The sequence below is a fragment of the Eschrichtius robustus genome, chromosome 14 (genome assembly GCF_028021215.1).
Source record: "Eschrichtius robustus isolate mEscRob2 chromosome 14, mEscRob2.pri, whole genome shotgun sequence".
NCBI lineage: Eukaryota > Metazoa > Chordata > Mammalia > Artiodactyla > Eschrichtiidae > Eschrichtius > Eschrichtius robustus.
The window spans coordinates 38443590-38462574 of NC_090837.1; the positions used below are offsets into that span (position 1 = coordinate 38443590).

The 18985-nt window shown below is 34.1% G+C and overlaps 1 protein-coding gene across 2 annotated transcripts in view; it reads right to left on the reverse strand.

Moving 5' to 3' along the window:
• Positions 1-18985, reverse strand: part of ROCK1 (Rho associated coiled-coil containing protein kinase 1) — a 151210-nt gene that overhangs the window by 42491 nt on the left and 89734 nt on the right. For both annotated transcript variants that reach the window (XM_068562556.1, XM_068562555.1), the window contains exons 10-16: positions 18079-18238; positions 14062-14122; positions 10622-10710; positions 8491-8539; positions 3758-3893; positions 1658-1749; positions 1316-1562 (exon numbers count right to left, since the gene is read on the reverse strand). In XM_068562556.1, coding sequence (XP_068418657.1) covers positions 1316-1562; positions 1658-1749; positions 3758-3893; positions 8491-8539; positions 10622-10710; positions 14062-14122; positions 18079-18238 — 834 coding nt within the window. The remainder of the gene's footprint in view (positions 1-1315; positions 1563-1657; positions 1750-3757; positions 3894-8490; positions 8540-10621; positions 10711-14061; positions 14123-18078; positions 18239-18985) is intronic.

Consider the following 18985-nt stretch of genomic DNA (forward strand, 5'->3'; position numbering starts at 1 on the left):
GCTCGCCGCAACTAGAGAAAGCCCACACACAGCAACAAAGGCCCAACGCAGCCAAAAAATAAATTAATTAAAAATTAACTTTTCAGTAACTGGCTGTAAAATTGGAAATATCCACATTACCTCCATCACAAGGGTGCCTGAGAGAGTGAAGAAATTACAATTTGATACAAATTATCCTGAAACAGAAAGAATGCTAACCATTTCCAGTATTAGCAAGCTCATTTTCTTTCTTTTTTATTGAAGTATAGTTGATGTACAATATTATATAAATTACAGGTGTACTACATAGTGATTCATAATTTTTAAAGGTTATACTCCATTTACAGCTATTATAAAATACTGGCTATATTCCTCAGGTTGTACAATGTATCCTTGTAGCTTATTTTATACCTAATAGTTTGTACCTCTTAATTGCCCCTCCTCCCACTGGTAACCACTAGTTTGTTCTCTATATCTGTGAGCCTGCTTTTCTGTTATATTCACTAGTTTGCTGTACTTTTTAGATTCCACATATAAGTGATATACAGTATTTGTCTTTCTCTGACTTATTTCACTTAGCATAATGCTCTCCAAGTCCATCCATGTTGCTACATATGGGAAAATTTCATTCTTTTTTTAATGGCTGAGTAGTATATTCTGTAGTATATATATACCACATCTTCTTTATCCTTTCGTCTGTTGATGGACATTTAGGTTGCTTCCCTATCTTGGCAATTTCCATAGTGGCTGCACCAATTTACATTCCCACCAACAGTGTATGGGGGCCAAGGTCATTTTCTTTATGAGGACAATATGATCAAAAATATATTACCTTACACACTTAAAAATTAAGATGGTAAATTTTATGTTTTTAGCTACAATTAAAAATAAAATATAAATTTAAAAAATTACCTTCCATTGATAGATAAACAAAATGTGGTATATATGGTATAAATACAATGGAACAGTATACAACCTTGAAGAGGAAAGAAATTCTGATACATGCCACAACATGGATGAATCTTGAAGACATTAAGCTAACTGGAATAAGACAGACACAAAAGGACAAATAATAACTTCTATGAGGTAGTCAAATTCATAGAGACATAAAGTAGAATGGTGGTTACCAGGGGCTGGGGAGAGTGGGAAATGGGGAGTTACTGTTTAATGGGTATAGATTTTTTTAGTTTGGAATGATGAAAAAAGTTCTGGAGATGGACAGTAGTGATGGTTGCATGACAATGTGAATGTATTTTATGCCACTGAACTGTATACTTAAAAATGGCTAAAACAGTAAATCTTATGTCTATTTTACCAGAGTAAGAAAAAATATTACCTTGTAGGTCTCCAATCATCTCAGAATCATGACCTCTGTCTCTTCGTTCAGCTTCTAATACAGCTTGCAGCTGGTAATAATCCTTGTCCATCTGTGACTTGGAATTCTCCAAAATTCTGCTCCTCTCCTGCAATTCTCTATTCAGGGACTCTAGCTGAGTAATTGATTTGCTCATCTCGGTGTGACTCTTCCTTAATCTTACAGCTGTGTCTGATTCTGTCCTAAGTAAGTCATTGGCTTCTTCTAGCTAATTAAAAAAGAGAGCAAGAAAATAGTTTTTTACCAAAACACAATCAAACTTATTTTGATTTAAAAAAAAAAAACCTCACTCCAAAAACTTACCTGCTTTTGTAATTGTGCCAGCTTCTCATTAGCAAGGTGTGAATTCTGACTGACTTTCTTTAAGTCTTCCAACTGATCCTTTAATGTAGAAACTAGAAAATGAAGGAATAATATGTAAGTTTTCATAGAGAAAACATATAAATCCCTTTCCCTTTTAAAAAATGAAATTTGGTCTTAGGCCATAAAAGTCAGCTATATTAGGTCCATATTCCATCTTGGAAGTACCTACATTTTAAATTTATCAAAAAAGTAGAGCACTATTTTATAGTACAGAATGCAAAAACAGATTTGTTTCCACTGCTGTAATATTTTAAATTCTTTTATTCCTTTCATAAAGGTTAATCTATTAGTGAAATGATATAAAGCTAATTTTAATATTATCTATTTTGGAATAGTACAAATCTTTGATTAGTTCAATTATTTTTAAAATGGTTCAACTAGTGGCAGGGAAGGAATAAAGACGCAGACATACAGAATGGACTTGAGGACACAGGGTGGGGTGGCAGGGGGGAGCTGGGACGAAGGAAGAGAGTAGCATTGACATATATACACTGACAAATGTAAAATGGATGGCTAGTGGGAAGCAGCCGCATAGCACAGGGAGATCAGCTCGATGCTTTGTGACGACCTAGAGGGATGGTATAGGGAGGGTGGGAAGGAGGCTCACAGGGGACGGGGGATGGGGATATATGTATACATATAGCTGATCCACTTTATTATACAGCAGAAACACAACACTGTAAAGCAATTATACTCCAATAAAGATGTAACTAACTAACTAAATAAATAAAATGCTTCAAAATTCAAAAGGTACCAAATGGTGTATAGTATAGCATGAGTCTTTCTCCCTCCACGTCGTCTCCCAGCCCCTCTGGCTCTCCTCCCCAGCAACAACTATTACTAATTTCTTGCATATCCTTCCTAAGATAGTCTGTGTATCCATACCCTAATATATAAAAACACAAATATATATATATGTATGTTTTCACATGCATATCTATATATACACACACACACACACACACTTAAACATATATAGATAAGCAATCTTGTTTTAAACAGTCTGTACTTTTTTTGGTGAAGATACATTTTAGAGATTCTTTTATAACAGTTTATAAAGAGATACTTTATTCTTTTTTAAAAAATATTTTTAAACTCTTTTTTTAAAATTAATTAATTAATTAATTAATTAATTAATTTTTTGCTGCGTTGGGTCTTCATTGTTGCGCGAGGGCTTTTCTCTAGTTGGGCTACTCTTCGTTGTGGTGCATGGGCTTCTCATTGCGGTGGCTTCTCTTGTTGCGGAGCACAGGCTCTAGGAGCGTGGGCTTCAGTAGTTGTGGCATGTGGGCTCAGTAGTTGTGGTTCACGGGCTTAGTTGCTCCGCAGCATGTGGGATCTTCCCAGACCAGGGCTTGAACCCATGTCCCCTGCATTGGCAGGCAGATTCTTAACCACTGCGCCACCAGGGAAGCCCAAGAGATACTTTATTTTTTTATAAAATGCATAGTATTCTACCATATATACTAAAATTTATTATACCACTGATTACATTTACATTGTTTATAAGTTTTGCCATTTTAAACAATTCTAAAATGAATAGCTTTGTTTCTATATCAGTATGCATGTGCACAAGTGTATGTGAAATAAATTTCTAGAAGTGAAATCACTGGATCAAAGGATGTAGAAAGCTATTTTAAATTTGTAACACTAATATCAAAAATTCTAGTCTTGTTGTTCTAAAATGTGGCTACTTGTTAGGAGTGCCTAGAGAGCTTATTAAAAATACCAATGCCCAGCCCACGTGTCTAGATCAATTAAATTAGAATTTCTGAAGTTTAGGCATTAGTTTTCTTTGAAGTTTCCCAAGAAATTCCAATATACACACAAGGATAAAAATCACTACTCTAGCTAAAACATTACTACTGAATTTAGTATGTTATACATAAATTTTGGGACATGGGTATTTAGCTCATGAGGTGTCTTAGGACTGTGGCTTCAAAAATATATAACAGGCACTAAATTTAAGACCACCTCAAGATGAAGACCTCAAGATAGTGTTAGAAATTCCAGTGTTTTTCAAAGGAAGTAACAATTTACCTTCATTTTCTACATTCCTCCTCTTCTCATTTTCCTGTTCTGCTTTTCTTTGGTACTCATTAATTCTATGCTGTAGCAACATTTTCTCCTTCTCAATCTGAGACACTGTAGATTCTAGGTTTCTTCTTTGATTCCCCTGAAATTATGAGAAAAGTTACCACTACAATTAATACTCCTCATTTATTCAAGGGAATACTCTGTTCTTTTTAAATAAAGTACACAATTACTTAAGATAAATATTTTGGTTTCAAAATCAGATAATACTTCCTAACAACAACTTTCTAATAGTAGAATTAGCTTGCCTTAGAAGAAAACAGTGAGAATCCCCTTATTTTAACTAGACATACAAAATTTTCAAAGATTTTAAAATAATCCCTGAATATAAAAAACCCTATGAATCTTGTCAGACTGAAGGTCGAACACATTGTATTCGAACACATTAAGATGAACACATTGTATTATATTACCAATATTTTGGTTTATTTACAATCCTAAATTTTAAGACATGAAATATAAAAGGCATCAGATAATAACTACATATTTGATAATTAAATGGTGCAAAACTCAAATGATACCAAAGGTTAGAGTGTTTGTAGTAAGTTCACCAGTCCCTGTATGAGGTCTCCCTTAATCCCCTCCCTATCTCTGTAACAACTTACCTTTCCTAAGATGTTCTATGTATGTACCTACTAATGCATATTCAAAAGTAATGAAAGAAATATTTATTTTAGAAAATGAAACTAAGGGGAGGGGAGGGTTAAAGAAAAAAAATACTCCAAATTCCACAACTTAAAAAAATGTATCTTCTGTTTCTGCGTTACCACTATCAGCATATTCTGCTTTTGATGCTTCATTTTTATCTTTAAGACTCCACACTGGACAAACCTCCTTTATAGTGTGTGCTTTTCTGGGCTTTTCCATTTTTAAGTGAAATCCATCTTTTAAGTAAGATGCTGTCAGAGAGATTTAGTAAAATTTGACAGAGATCATCCAAAATCTTTCCAATTGTAAGATTTTATCATTCTAACTTTTATATTTTCATTTTTAAATTTTGAAATTTAAAATTCTACATTTCAGAAGTTGCAAAGACAGTACATGTACCCTACCAGTCAGTTTCCCCTAATAGTTACATTATTAACAATGGTACAATAACAAAATCAGGAAATTGATATTGGTATAAAGCATGTGTAGTTCGATGTCATTTTATCTCATGTGTAGATTCATGTAACCACCACCACAATCAAGACACAGAACTGTTCCATCAGCACAATGATCTCCTTCCAGCCACTACTTATAGCCACATGCATCCCTCACTTCTCCCACCACCTATATCCCTGGCAACCAATAACAGGAGGTCCTCCATCTGTATAATTTTGCCATTTTGAAAATGTTATATTAATGGAATCATACAGTATGGACCTTTTGAGATTAGCTTTTTACATTCAACAAAATATCCTTGAGATCGATCCAAGTTGCTGTGTGTAACAACAGTTCAATTTCCCAGTCTACAGCGTCTTCATCCTCTTATCAGGGTCTCTCACAGAGAAAGTTCTGATGAAGTCCAATTTATTGAATTTTTTTCCTTATATGGATCATAGTTGTGGTGTAATGTGTAACTCTTCACCAAGCTGCAGGTCCCAAGGACTTTCCCGTTTTTTCCCTAGAAGTTTTATATTTTTTATGTCCCTATTTAAATCTATGGTCTGTTTTAAGTTAATATTTGCATAAGATGTGAGACTGAGGTTGAGGTCCATATCTTGGCCTATGAATACCTAATTGCTCCAGCACCACTTGCTAAAAAGACTATCCTTCCTCCACTGAATTGCTTTTGCACCTTGGTCAAAAATCAGCGGGCCATGATTGAGGGATACTGATCCATAGTTTTCTTTGTAGTACTGTCTTTGCTAGATTTTGGTATCTTGGTAATTCTAGCCTCATAAAATTCACTGGGGAATGTTCCCTTCTTTTATATTTTCTAGAAGAGAGAGTGTAGAATTGGTGTTAATTCTTCTTAAAACACTTGGTAGGGACTTCCCTGGCGGTCCAGTGGTTAAGACTTCCCCTTCCAATGCAGGGAGTGCGGGGTTCGATCCCTAGTCAGGGAGCTAAGATCCCACATGCCTTGGGGCCAAAAAACAAAAACAGAAAACAGAAGCAATACTGTAACAAATTCAATAAAGACTTTAAAAAATGGTCCACATCAAAAAAAAAAAAAAAATTCTTAAAAAAACACTGGGTAGAACTTTCTAGTAAAACCATCTGTCCTGAAGATTAATTTTTGGGGGAGCTTTTAAATTATGAATTCACTTTAATAGTTATATAGGGCTATTCAAATAATGTATTTCACATTGTGTGAGTTGCGGCAGTTTGTATTTCTGGAGGAATTAGTCCATTTCACCTAAATATTACACTTACTTGTTTGGAACTGTTTATAGTATTTCCTTAAGAATTTTTTTTTTTTAATATCTGTAGAGTCTGTAGGAATATGCCCTGTTTTATTCCTGATACTGATCATTTGTGTCCTTTCTTTCCTTTGACAATCTTGCTAGAGGTTGGTCCATTTTGTTGATCTTTCCAAACAGCTGGGTTTTTATTATCAATGATTTTCTCTATTATTTTTCTGTTTTCAATTCCACTGATTTCTGCTCTTTATTTTTCCTTCCTTCTCCTTGCTTTGGGTTTATTTTGCTCGTCTTTTTCTAGGTTCCTGAGGTAGGAGCTTAGATAACTGATTTGAGACTTCTCGTCTTTTCTAATGTAAACATTTAGTGTATACATTTCCCTTAGAGCACTATGTTAGCTGCATCCCACAAATTTTGATGTTTTATTTTCATTTGCATTGTTCAAATATTTTTAAAAGATGAAGATCCATAACTTTGAAAAATAACTTTATGAGATATAATTAACATTCCAAAGTATTTTTTCATTCCCCTTGAGACTCTTTGACCTATGGATTATTTAGAACTGTGTTGTTTAGTTTCCACGTGTTTGTAGATTTGCCTGATACTTTTCTGTTATTCACTCTGGTTTGGTCACATTTTGGTCAGAGAACACACTATGTATGATTTTAATTCTTTGAAATCTGGAGAAGTTTGCTTAGGATGTGGTCTATCTTGGTGTGTGTTTCTTTAGTGCTTGAAAAACATGTGTCCTTTGCTGTTGCTGGGTGGACGGTTCTACAAATGTTGAATAGATCCTATTGGCTGATGGTGTGGCTGAGTTCTCCTATATGTTTGCTGATCCTCTGTCTAGAGAATGGTATTTAAAAAGTCTCCAACAGTAATCGCAGATTTGTCTACTTCTCCTTTCAGTTTTATCAGCTTTTGCTCCACAAATTTTGTAGCTCTTCTGTTTGATGAATACAAATTTAGGAAAGTTACGTCTTCTCAGAGGATTGACATTTTTGTCATTCTGCAATGTCCCTCTGCCCCTGGTAAGTTTCTTTGTCCTAAAGTCTACTTTACCTGATATCAATATTGCCATTGCTACCTTCTTTTTGCTAATGCTTACATGCTGTGTTTTTCCATCTTCTTACTTTTAACTTGGCTATATTGTTACACTTGAAGAGAGTTTCTGGTGGACAGCATACAGGTAGGTAATTTTAAAAAATCTACTCTGACAATCTATCTTAATTGATGTTGCATTTAATTTACATTTAATATAATTACTGATATGTTAGAGTTAAGCCTCCCATTTTGTTTTGTCCCATGTTTTCTTTCTTGTCTTTCTGTAGGTTACTTGAACATTTTTTGGAATTCTATTTGATTTACTAGTGTTTTTAAGTGTATCTCTTTGTATAATTTTCATCAGTGGCTGCTCTAGGTATTACATTATATTACTAGTGTTGGCATATTACCAGTTTGACTAAAGTGTAAAACCTTACCTCCCTTTACACCCATTTATAATTGTCTTAAAAATTTCTTCTATATACATGGAGAACCACATTAGACAATGCTGTCATTTCTGCTTCAACTGTCAACTGTAACATAAAAGAACTTAAGAGGAGAAGGAGAGTGTAGTGTGTTTACCCATATTCTAGAACCATGTTGAAATTTTAGTACATAAATTTCAGCTCAGTGGTTCTTTTTTTTTTTTTAAAGATTGATTGATTGATTGATTGATTGCTATGTTGGGTCTTCGTTTCTGTGAGAGGGCTTTCTCTAGTTGCGGCAAGCGGGGGCCACTCTTCATCGTGGTGCGCGGGCCTCTCACTATCGTGGCCTCTCTTGATGCGGAGCACAGGCTCCAGATGCACAGGCTCAGTAATTGTGGCTCACGGGCCTAGTGGCTCCGCGGCATGTGGGATCTTCCCAGACCAGGGCTCGAACCCGTGTCCCCTGCATTGGCAGGCAAATTCTCAACCACTGCACCACCAGGGAAGCCCAGTTCAGTGGTTCTTAATAGTTGAATTTGTCTGTCTCTTTCTGCTACAGTTCCAGATTCAATTTCTGATCCGTTGCTCCTTTCTCACCTTTCAACTATTAAGAACCACTGAACTGAAATTTATGTACTAAAATTTCAACATGGTTCTAGAATAAAACCACACAAAAGAAACTAAAGTAAAATCTAATTTCACTTGAACCTGCAGCTCCAAAGTGAGGCTTTCATCATAATTCTTTGGTCCTGTTCTGTATTGCAACCTATAAAGTTCAAATGTAATTTTCTCAGAAAACAATCTGAAAGAGGGAAAAAGTCTCAAAAAGGAAAACTTCTGATTAGAAAACAAAAAGTACCTCTTCATCCAATTCTTTCATTATCTTGTCGAGTTTTATGTTTGAAGTTCTGTAAAAGCAAAAGCAATACAGATTATAGATATATTTACTTTTTATAGCTTGGGGTGAAACACCACATTCCTTACTTTTCCATTTAGCTAAGATTTCTTAACCTTTCTTGTGTGTGCTGTGGATCCCTTTGGCAGTCAGTCTGGTGAAGCCTATGGCATTTTCTCAGAATAACATTTTAAAAGCATAAAATAAAATACATAGGATTAAAAGAAACCAAAATTATACTGAAATACAGTCATAAACTTTTTTTAAAAAGTATGATTCATTAATATATGCATTTTATTAATATATTAAATAAGATCTAGCAGCAGTAATTTTAAAGTAGTAATGAGCATAAATGGTATTTAGAGATAAATAACAACTGCATTCTGAGATAATATTTGTGATTTCTATTGGTAATAAAAAATTCACAGCTACTGCTAATAACTGTGGATTATTCACTGTGTTCATAATTAAAGAAAATGCTGAATTTCAGCTAAAGGTTACAGAAAAGATTCACGTTTGTCACCCAAGTTTAAGGACCTCGAATTCCATCCATGGATGCTTTAGGAGAGGTCTATGGATTCTAGATTAAGGATCCCTGAATTCCCTCATGCAATACTCGCTACTAAACAAAGATTAACCATTTAACCTTTAATATAAGAGTAAGTAAATGACAGGAAAGGTGGCATATATAAAGCAGTAAATGCACCACTTGGCAACTTGGGCAAAAATCTGAGATAAACTGAAAGTGTATTATTATCTCCATCACAATTCATTTTTGGGGCTCTAAACCTATTTCTGAGCTTCAAATCTGTAGTACATGCAACGTTTCATATGGATGTCTTACCAAATAGCTCATTCAGCATGTCCAAAGCTAAATGAATTCCCTCTGCCCGGCGACCCCTCCCACAATACCAACCTGCTTCTCCTCTACTGTCCCAAAGTAAAGCACTCCGCCTGGGAATCCTCCTTGACTCATCTTCCTCCCTCATTCTCATTTAGGTGAATAAATGTCAAACGCTGCCTAATTAACCAGGGAGTTCTTTTTTAAAAGCAAATTTGATCTTTTGTTTTACTCTTAAGTTTAATAACTTTTAATGTTTTTTCATCACCCTTAGGATAAATCCCAAATTTCTTAGCTTTTCAAAGACAGAGTGTTTTAAGATCTAGACTCTGTCAACCTTCCCAGTTTCATCTCAGGCCATCCCCCCCACCACACACACACCCATTTTCATATGATTATTGGCCACTTTGGCTGCTCTTATTTCCTCCTTAAATTGATCCCTACCACCACCACTACCACTAATTTGTCATTTGCCTTTTAATTTTAACTATAGAAACTGCTCAACATTTATGTAATAATATCTATCCATTTCCTCTCCTTATTTCTATGTTTTATACCTAGAAATTCCTTCCAAATACTGGGCTCAGTTAATTATTTCCTTAAAGTGCTTTTCTAAAAAAAGCTTATATTAGATGCTTAACTATTTAATCTATAAGGAACTGTAGGTAGTGAGCAGTTTACTAGTTTCCTCTCCCCCACTCACAAAATTGCCAATTTTCTCAATTCCATTTTTTTGAATACTTAATCTGTTACCTGTTTTTCATTTATTCAATACTATCCACTAACAATATAATAAAGTGTTATTGTTTGTAATTAATAAGTAACTAAGCATTATGCTAGGTTATTTTAAATTATCTTGATCATTTTATATTTTCATAAATATATAGGCTCTTATTAAATTTAGACTCATAGGAAAAAAAACCCTGAAAAAAACACTGCTATAGCAAATCACAGTGGAAATTAAGAGTGTCTGCACCAAAAATTTATTGAATTTTAATCTTCAACAACAGCTACATTTTAGAAAGCGTCTTATTTAATGTAAACTAATTTTCCCTTTCTGTCAGCTAATTAAAATGGGAGAGAAAATCAATAAACCAGGCACTAAGTGAATATTCTTCACTGAATGTATATCAATAGCAATCTTTACATCTCTGCCTTACTTCCATCTACTTTCAAGGGTTTATAGAGTACAAGCTTTAAAATCAGCAGTTGCTATACAACTTTTAATGTGAAAAACATAAAGTATATTCTCACCTGCACTTCTGCTCCATTTCATCTTTTAATTGCATTTCATTATGCAACTGTTCTTCCAGCTTATAAATTGTTTTTTGCAAATTTTCCTGCTTTAATTAAAAACAACAAAAACTTATTCTACTAAGAATATTCATAGAGAATTTTAAAATAGCAAGTTTATATTACCATTTTATACCTGTTTACAAGGGAATTATCTGATACAATCTTACCTTTTTCCTTTCTATCTGAAATTTTTATTATTAATTTAACAAACATTTTTTTCCAACACCTACTAATATGTCAGGTGCTGTGGTAGGCATTAGTAACACAAAAATTAAAAAGATTTGGTCCCCATTCTCATAAAGCTAATAGTTCGATAGCGGGGCACAGGGGAATAGGAGGGTGAAAAGAACCTACAACAACCCAGACATATACACAAAATATTATAATATAATGTGGTAGGTACTAATAAAATTATATATAAGGTGTACTGAAGAAGAGAAGAGGTCACATCTAATTCTGCCTTGAAGATGGAATGTTTGAGATGAGACCTATAAGAAGAGAGGTATTTACCAAGCAGAGGAAGTGAAAGAAGGAATGCATTTTAGCTAAAATGAATGAGTCCAAAAGTAGAGAGAAAGAAAATGATTGGAAAATGGGAAGAAATCAAGTCTAGGCAGAGCAAAGAACATAACAGGGAGAACGAATCACATAAAATATGAAAGGGCAAGTGGGACTATGATCCTTGTATGCAGAAAAGGAGTTGGGTACTTTAACCTATAAACATTTTAAAAGGGGAAATAACAGAGTATTGGCATTTTAGAAACATCACTTCGGTAGTAAGGTGAATAGAGAGCAGAGAAATTCTAGGCAAAACAACCAATTAATAGACAGTTCAGGCAAAAAGAGTATATAGGTCTGATATAAGGGAGAAGCTGTAAAAATGAAGAGGAAATGGATAACTGTGTCAGTCAAAAGGCAGAATTTATAACCCAGCAACTGATTAGAAATAAGAACAGAGTAGCATTAAAAAAGATGGGTGACACAAAAAGAACTGCTGGTGAGGGGATGGAGAGAGGAGAAGTGTGAGTTAGGCTTTGGCCTAGGTTGAAGTGTCTGAGAGATGTGCAGGAAGAGAAGTCCAGTCAGAGAGAGAGAAAAGATTCGGGTATGGAGTTCAGAGGAGCAAGCCAGACACACATGAGATTAACTACAGAAAATGAGCAGAGAGCCAAGATCAGAACTATCTTGAGAAACATTTAATAATTATGGGGTTGGGGGGAGAGAGAAGGGGAGGAGATCCTGCAAAGGAGACTGAAAATAAAATCCAGAGGTAGAAAGAGAAAAAGAAGGAAATAATGAGAACATGAAAGTTCTTAAAGTTCCACGGAGGAAGGACTGGTCAGTGTCAAATGCAGCAAAAAAGAAAAATAAGATACAGAATGAAAAATATTCATCATATTTGGCAACTGCAAAGTTGTTCACTAGCATCTCTGCTAGAAGGCTTTCAGGGAAGAGTTGAAAATTAAATTAGTTGATTTTTGTACTTAGTTCTAGGTTAACAGAAATAGTAGGCACACAAGCATTTTCTTCTTCCCCTGTGATCTTAACCAGAGCAAAAGATAAAAGCCACTGACAGAAACTTATGGCAGTCACCATTGAACAAGATCAGCCCAAAGAAAACAGGATTCCACTGAATTATTTTTTAAGTCCTAATGTACCTGTAAACTTACAGATAAGTAATACAGTGAGAGCGGGGTTATAGCAGCTCCTTATTGTCACCATCTCCAGGTCAAATGTGCTTTAATTTTGAAGATTTCTGAGCCCCTATTAGCTATATAATTTGGCAAATAGCTCTACTGGGATGAGAATTTAAAAGAGAAAAATGGTCATAACAGCTAACCAGTACTCGCATAGTTCGTTCCCCTTTTTCTCACCTTCCCTTCCCACCATATGTTCTCTCACATTTAAGAGTAAATATACGAAGGAGAAAGAAGAATTCTGTCAGCTTTTAAAAATGATTGCTGCCTACACCTCATCTCAGTTACAAATATGGAGGCTATAGAACACAAAGAGCTCAAAGAATGCTCTAAGGATGACCAGATAATTATTTCTGGTATATTTAAGAAAAGTCCTGGTTAATCCAAAAGGACCTTCTCAATGTAAGCAAATAAAAAATTTTAATCCTCTGTCTCACGAACATGAGCTATTCTAACAATAAAAAGAACTCATGTCTCTAATATTCACTTCCTACAGGAATTCACTTTTCAGTGGTCAAATTAGAAGATGCTCACTGTACTGGTTATTCTCCATTTGCCACCTCTCCCTTCCAGCCTTGAAGACCCATCCTCTGACCTTCTTTGCCTTCAAATTTACAGACTGCATTAACTGGGCTCTGTTGTCCTATGATTTTAAGCTTGGTTTCAGCATTCAGGAGACACCAGCCGGAAATCAGTTGGGAGAAATGAAACATCCGTTCTCCCCACACTCTTCTTGCCTTACCACGGCTCTGGCAGTGTTCTATGTTCTACGCTCCTCTTTCATGAGTCTACGCATTTTCTCTGAGCTGTGGTAACAAGATTTGTCTCTCCTTGTCCCTTCAGACTAAGGGCAATGGCTTCCCACTGCTGTCAATCAATGGCTGCTTTAGCTCCCTTTATTTATTGCTCCCCTTAATCCTACGCATAGCACCATTAATAGTCCCTTCATTAAACTCTCTTCGCTTAATAAATAAACAAACAAAATGTGGTATATGCATATAACAGAATATATTAAGCCTTAAAAAGGAATGAAATTCTGATACATGCTACAACATGCCTGAGCCTTAAGGACATTAAGAAAAATAAGCCAATCACAAGAGTCAAATACTGTATGATTTCACTTACATGAGTTACCTAGAATAGTCAAATTCATAGAGACAGAAAGTAAGGATAATAGTTAATAGCGGTTGAAGGGAGAGTGGAATGCAGAGTTATGGGCACAAAATTTTAGTCTGGGATGAAGAAAAAGTTCTGGAGATGATGGTGGTGACGACTGCACAACAACGTGAAGGTGCTTAATGTCACTGAACCGTACACATAAAAACGGTAAAATGGTAAATTTTAGCACACACACACACAAACTCTCATTTAAATCTTTTGAATGTGCCATTTGTTTCCCTGTCAAGACTCTTACTGATACACTGATTTATCATAAATTCCTAATTCCAAAGATTAAAAAGACCACCTCTGTCAATCTGTGTAGCAATGTATAGTTTACTAACTGCCTCCACATATAATATCCCATTTGATATTCAGGCAAGAAATCAAACAGGAGAGGAAACAGTAGATAAAAAGTGCTATAAAAATTTAAGATCACTAACTACATATTCTGAAGCAATGCATGTTTACTTAGTATCATGCTTACAAAATACATTATCCACAAAACAACTTTTAAAATAATAACAATAAGAAAATACCTACCAAGCTTTTATCCACATTAGAGCTAGTTCTGTTTTCATTAGGATTTGCTGAAGATAAGTATCTAGGAAGAAAATAGTTTTTAAAAGAAAACAAAAAACTCTTTAATATCTAGTAACAACCAGTAACAAACACCATATGCCTATCTTTTGTACTTGCTCTGCTTTTAAAAATTGAGTGCAGGTTCTTAATTCTTTATTTTAGAAACATAACAGAAATGATACATATATTAAATAAAACCCCCAGTTAGGTCTGAAGCAGCACTCTGTAATCATATACCTTAATATCCCTGCAGCAAAATATATGAATATTCATACCAAAGAGAATAAATAAAAACCATAAAATAGTCTCAACTTAGTTCAGATTAGGTTTTTGGCCATGAGAGCAGGTTATGGCAGGTTTTGCCACCAAACAAATCACTAAAAAACTTTTAGTTTTTAAAGCTTTTGGATTTAGAATCAGGAATAAGGAATTGTTGACTTCTACAGACATGTGCACAATTCCTCCCCACTGCCCCCAGTTATCCTTCAGTCAAGAATGATATTGCCGGGGAGTTCCCTGGCAGTCCAGTGGTTAGGATTCAGCACTTTCACTGCCGTGGCCCAGGTTCAATCCCTGGTCGGGGAACTGAGGTCCCGTAAACTGCGCGGCATGGCCAAAAAAAAAAAAGAATGATATTGCTTTTCTGGGCAAAAAAGTTAAGAGTTTTTGTGTAAGTGGTTGAAATAACAGAACCAAAGTTCTGAAGATGTCCTGCTAATTTTCTGTGACTCTAAGCCTTGCAGAGTTTGTTAAATTCAATATAAAGTTAGAATTACATACAAATACAAGATATTAGTGATCTTTAGAGGTCTTCTTTAGACATCTTATCAGATTACCAAACAAATATAAACAGATCATATAAAAAATTTTTCTACACAATCAAATGTTAGGTAAAGGTAAGATACTTCTGCTACTTCCTTTACCATCCTATGACTGCCACTATTACTACATCTATTATCACCACTACAGTTACCACCTTGGTTAACCAGTAGAGCTCCCTCAAAAAGAGATCAAATAGCTACAGTATACTTCACAGCTATTATGGGGCAGTTGTTAACACACTAGAAATAATTAATTCATAGTGAAAAACAGAAGATAATCAAGTGTCCTTTAAGTACCATTAAACATATAAAGCAGTGCTCTAAAAGAAACAGCAGGAAAATATGTCATTTCCCATGTTTTTCTTGGAAAATTATTCAGATCAACCACAGAATCAAATATTCAGGAGACAATAACAAGGGCTATGTAGCAGGTTTGTAGAGAAAAGGTCCCATATAACAAATGACAACTTCTAGATATAGTGCAATTTCATTCCATTGACTATAAAGTGCCTCAGAAATTCAGTGTGAGATTCTGCATTATGTGATATAAATAAAAGCATACAGCAACACCAGTAGAATCTGAATTAGATAGATCAGACTACTTGATCTCTAATTTATCTTCTAAATATAATATGCTATATAAGTAAAGTTGATGTTTAGCCTTCTGCAAAGTTAGTAACATAAAGTTCTCTGAATACAGCCCTGGAAATGTAAGGATACCAATGTACACATCCATTCATTCTTCCACTTCTTATCTTTTTTTTCCTTTCAAGGTTCTTTTTCATATTATACTGTTGCTTTTATATAGAATCTGGTCATTTAGGTAAACTTTTTATGAAAGAGGTGTTAGATTATTAGGAATATAACTAAAAGTTTAAGGCTGTTTTTAAAATGTTTATAATTCAGCTATACTTCAACAGTAAAGATCTCTGTCCTTGTATGTTTGGATTTCAGAAGTAAGAATTTCAGAAGTCTTTAATTTCATGCAATTCAAAATTATACTTACATATTACAGTAAGGCTAATTAATATTTTGCTGATTCTTTCTTTATTAAGAGCAACCATACCTCCAACCAAACATGTAAGAAACAATTACTAAACAAGGTGGTGATATTTAAGAACAGACTACAACTTCTACTTTTAAGAAATTCAGAAATTAGTTTGGGATATGAAACACATGAATACAAGGAAAAATCATGGAACATAATCTAGTGTATGACAATGTATCAATAGTACAAAGAATATATATATATAATGCTTATTTAATTCAAGATTACCTTTGTGCAGAGAAAGTAATAACTTTTGTGTGGAAAAAGTAATTAACTGCTGAACTCTATTACAGAAAATCCAGAAACACTGGGGGGTGTTTATATCAACATGTTGAGTGTTTCAGAAACCAAGCCAGAGAATAACTGATAAAAACATAAAATTTAGGGACTTCCCTGGTGGTCCAGTGGGTAAGACTCCATGCTCCCAATGCAGGGGGCTCGGGTTCGATCCCTGGTCAGGGAACTAGATCCCACATGCATGTCGCAACTAAGAATTCGCATGCCGCAACTAAGAAGCCTGCATGCCACAATGAAGATCCCACATGCTGCAACTAAGACCCAGTGTAGCCAAAATAAAAAAATTTTTTTAAATTAAAAAATTAAAAAAATATATAATTTTTTAAAAAAGAAAAAAAAAGAAAGGATGCTGCAGCAAACACACCACTTTGAAGGTTCTCTGTGTATTTCAATATAAAATAGCTCCAATATAATATTCATGGAGTATTAGGGAGGGAAGAAGGATTAAAATATTGCTCTTTTCTAGGGGTCAAAACTCAAGTACTACCTACTTGGTGATACAACAAAAGTATTCTAACATCTAAAGAACAAAATTATTGTCTTACAGTTGGATTATTGGAGAAATTTCATAAAGCAAGACTAAATTGAATTCCTGTTTTCTAAACTGAATTACCCTCTTATAAAAAGTTTTGACTAAAATGACAAGATGCTTCACTTTAAAAGGTTAGCTATAATAACCTCAAATTTAATCATTACTCCAAGCAATTCAAATATCTAATACCATTCTAATGGAGTATAATTTGATTAGAGATACATATTTTAAAATAAATTTATCAAGCAGATTTAACACACCCAGTTAATGGTGCATATAGTTCACTTTTATATATTGGTATGGTATTTTGTTTAGAGTTCTCTCGTGTAGTACTTGCCAACCTACATTGTACAACTTATCCATTTCCTCACTAGGATATGAGCATCTCAAGAGAAGATAATTATATCTTATTAATCCTTCTCCCTGCACCTTGGTGCTTAGTATATACCTGACAAAGAGTAGGTTGTCAAACATGTCTGTTGAATGAATGAATGAATGCCCAGCATATGAAAATAATGTTAAATGTTTAACTTGTATCTGAAGTCCATTAGAAAAGACTAAAACTAATATTAGCTCATACTAATGATAAAAGTAACTAACATTGAGTGCTTACTCCATGCAAAGCATTGTTCTAAGTGTTTTACTGTGTTTTGACTTACTTAACCCTTATAACAACCCTGAGACACGTATTGTTATTATTATCCCCATCATCCCTATTTTTGAGGAAATGGAGGCATAAAAAAGATGAAAGCTATTTGCCCAAGGTCACAAGGTCTTACATGATGTAAAACATAATTCATTTAGTAGTTTTAGGGAGGAATCACTTAATTTTTGAAGAACTGAAAATTATAGGCCTTTCATAACATCAATATAGTGATGATAATGCTAGAAACCTGTATGTTGTTCCAAAATGTATTATAAAAGCAGAACTCTTCGGATAACATGATTAACCAAAATATCAGTATTAAGAGAATCTCTTGACCTATTAATTGTTGTAACTTGAAGATATATAGGGTATCATTCAGCAAAGAATTTCTGACAAACAATATCCTGAGCATGGATGAGTCTGACAGATATTAAATATGAAATTGGAAATCTAATGCATTGTTGAAAAGTGGCATAATAATATATCTCAAAAAAATATATATATATATATCTCTTTATACACCATTAAATCTACTTTAAATGTTCTTAAAGTGATTTTTAGATATCCCTAAGAAAATAACATGACTACAATAAAGTCAGTACCTACTCCAAATATCAATGTGTAGCATACTTACCTACGATTGCTATAATATGTAAATCCTACAAAGGGTAGTTGATTGCCAACAAAAGCTTTAGGTATAGGGAATGTTTCTTCATCTCCTTTATCTTCTTCCAAGTCATCAAAGTTACTTGTGTCAATGTCACTACTTAAATCAGGTACAACTGGTGCTACAGCTGAAAACAGAAACAAAACTGAAGCAATGATTCTGTACCAACTACTAATGACTTCCTACATACAAATAACTTGTGAACCACAAATTCCAAATGGGTTGAACCCCATTACAGTAAGCTTTATTAGGATTATTAATCAACAGGTATTGATCATTAATTATGTAATTCATGAACCAATTATCTTCAAAGTCACCTATAATTATCATCTATACCTCCAGTTTAATTTGAATATTACAAGTCAAGTATTATTAAGGTTTGTTTTAAAATACACTGTAGTATAAGATGTGCAAAAGCAGTTAGGACTACAGAAAAGACTTTTCAGAAACTATAGCATGACAAATCGTACTCAAAGTTGATTAGTTTCAAATGCAGTATTTTGCTCGTTAATCTGCTCTACAGCAAACTAGAAATCAAAGTTACTTCTTAGTGGTCCTGGGTATAATTAATAATTTGTTACTGAAATATTTTTACTCATCTAGAATCTAGATGATCAGTATTCCCCTCCCCCCGACTCAATATCTCTATAAGAGCAAAGTATTTTTTTTTTAATTGAAGTTGATTTACAATACTGTGTTAGTTTCAGGTGTATAGCTAAGTGATTCAGTTATATGTATGTGTATACACATATATATGTATATATACGTGTATTTTTGTTTTTTCAGATTCCTTTCCATTATAGGTTATTATAAAATACTGAATTGGAGCAAAGTATTTTGAATTATATTTTCAGACTAGTTACCTTCCTTGAAT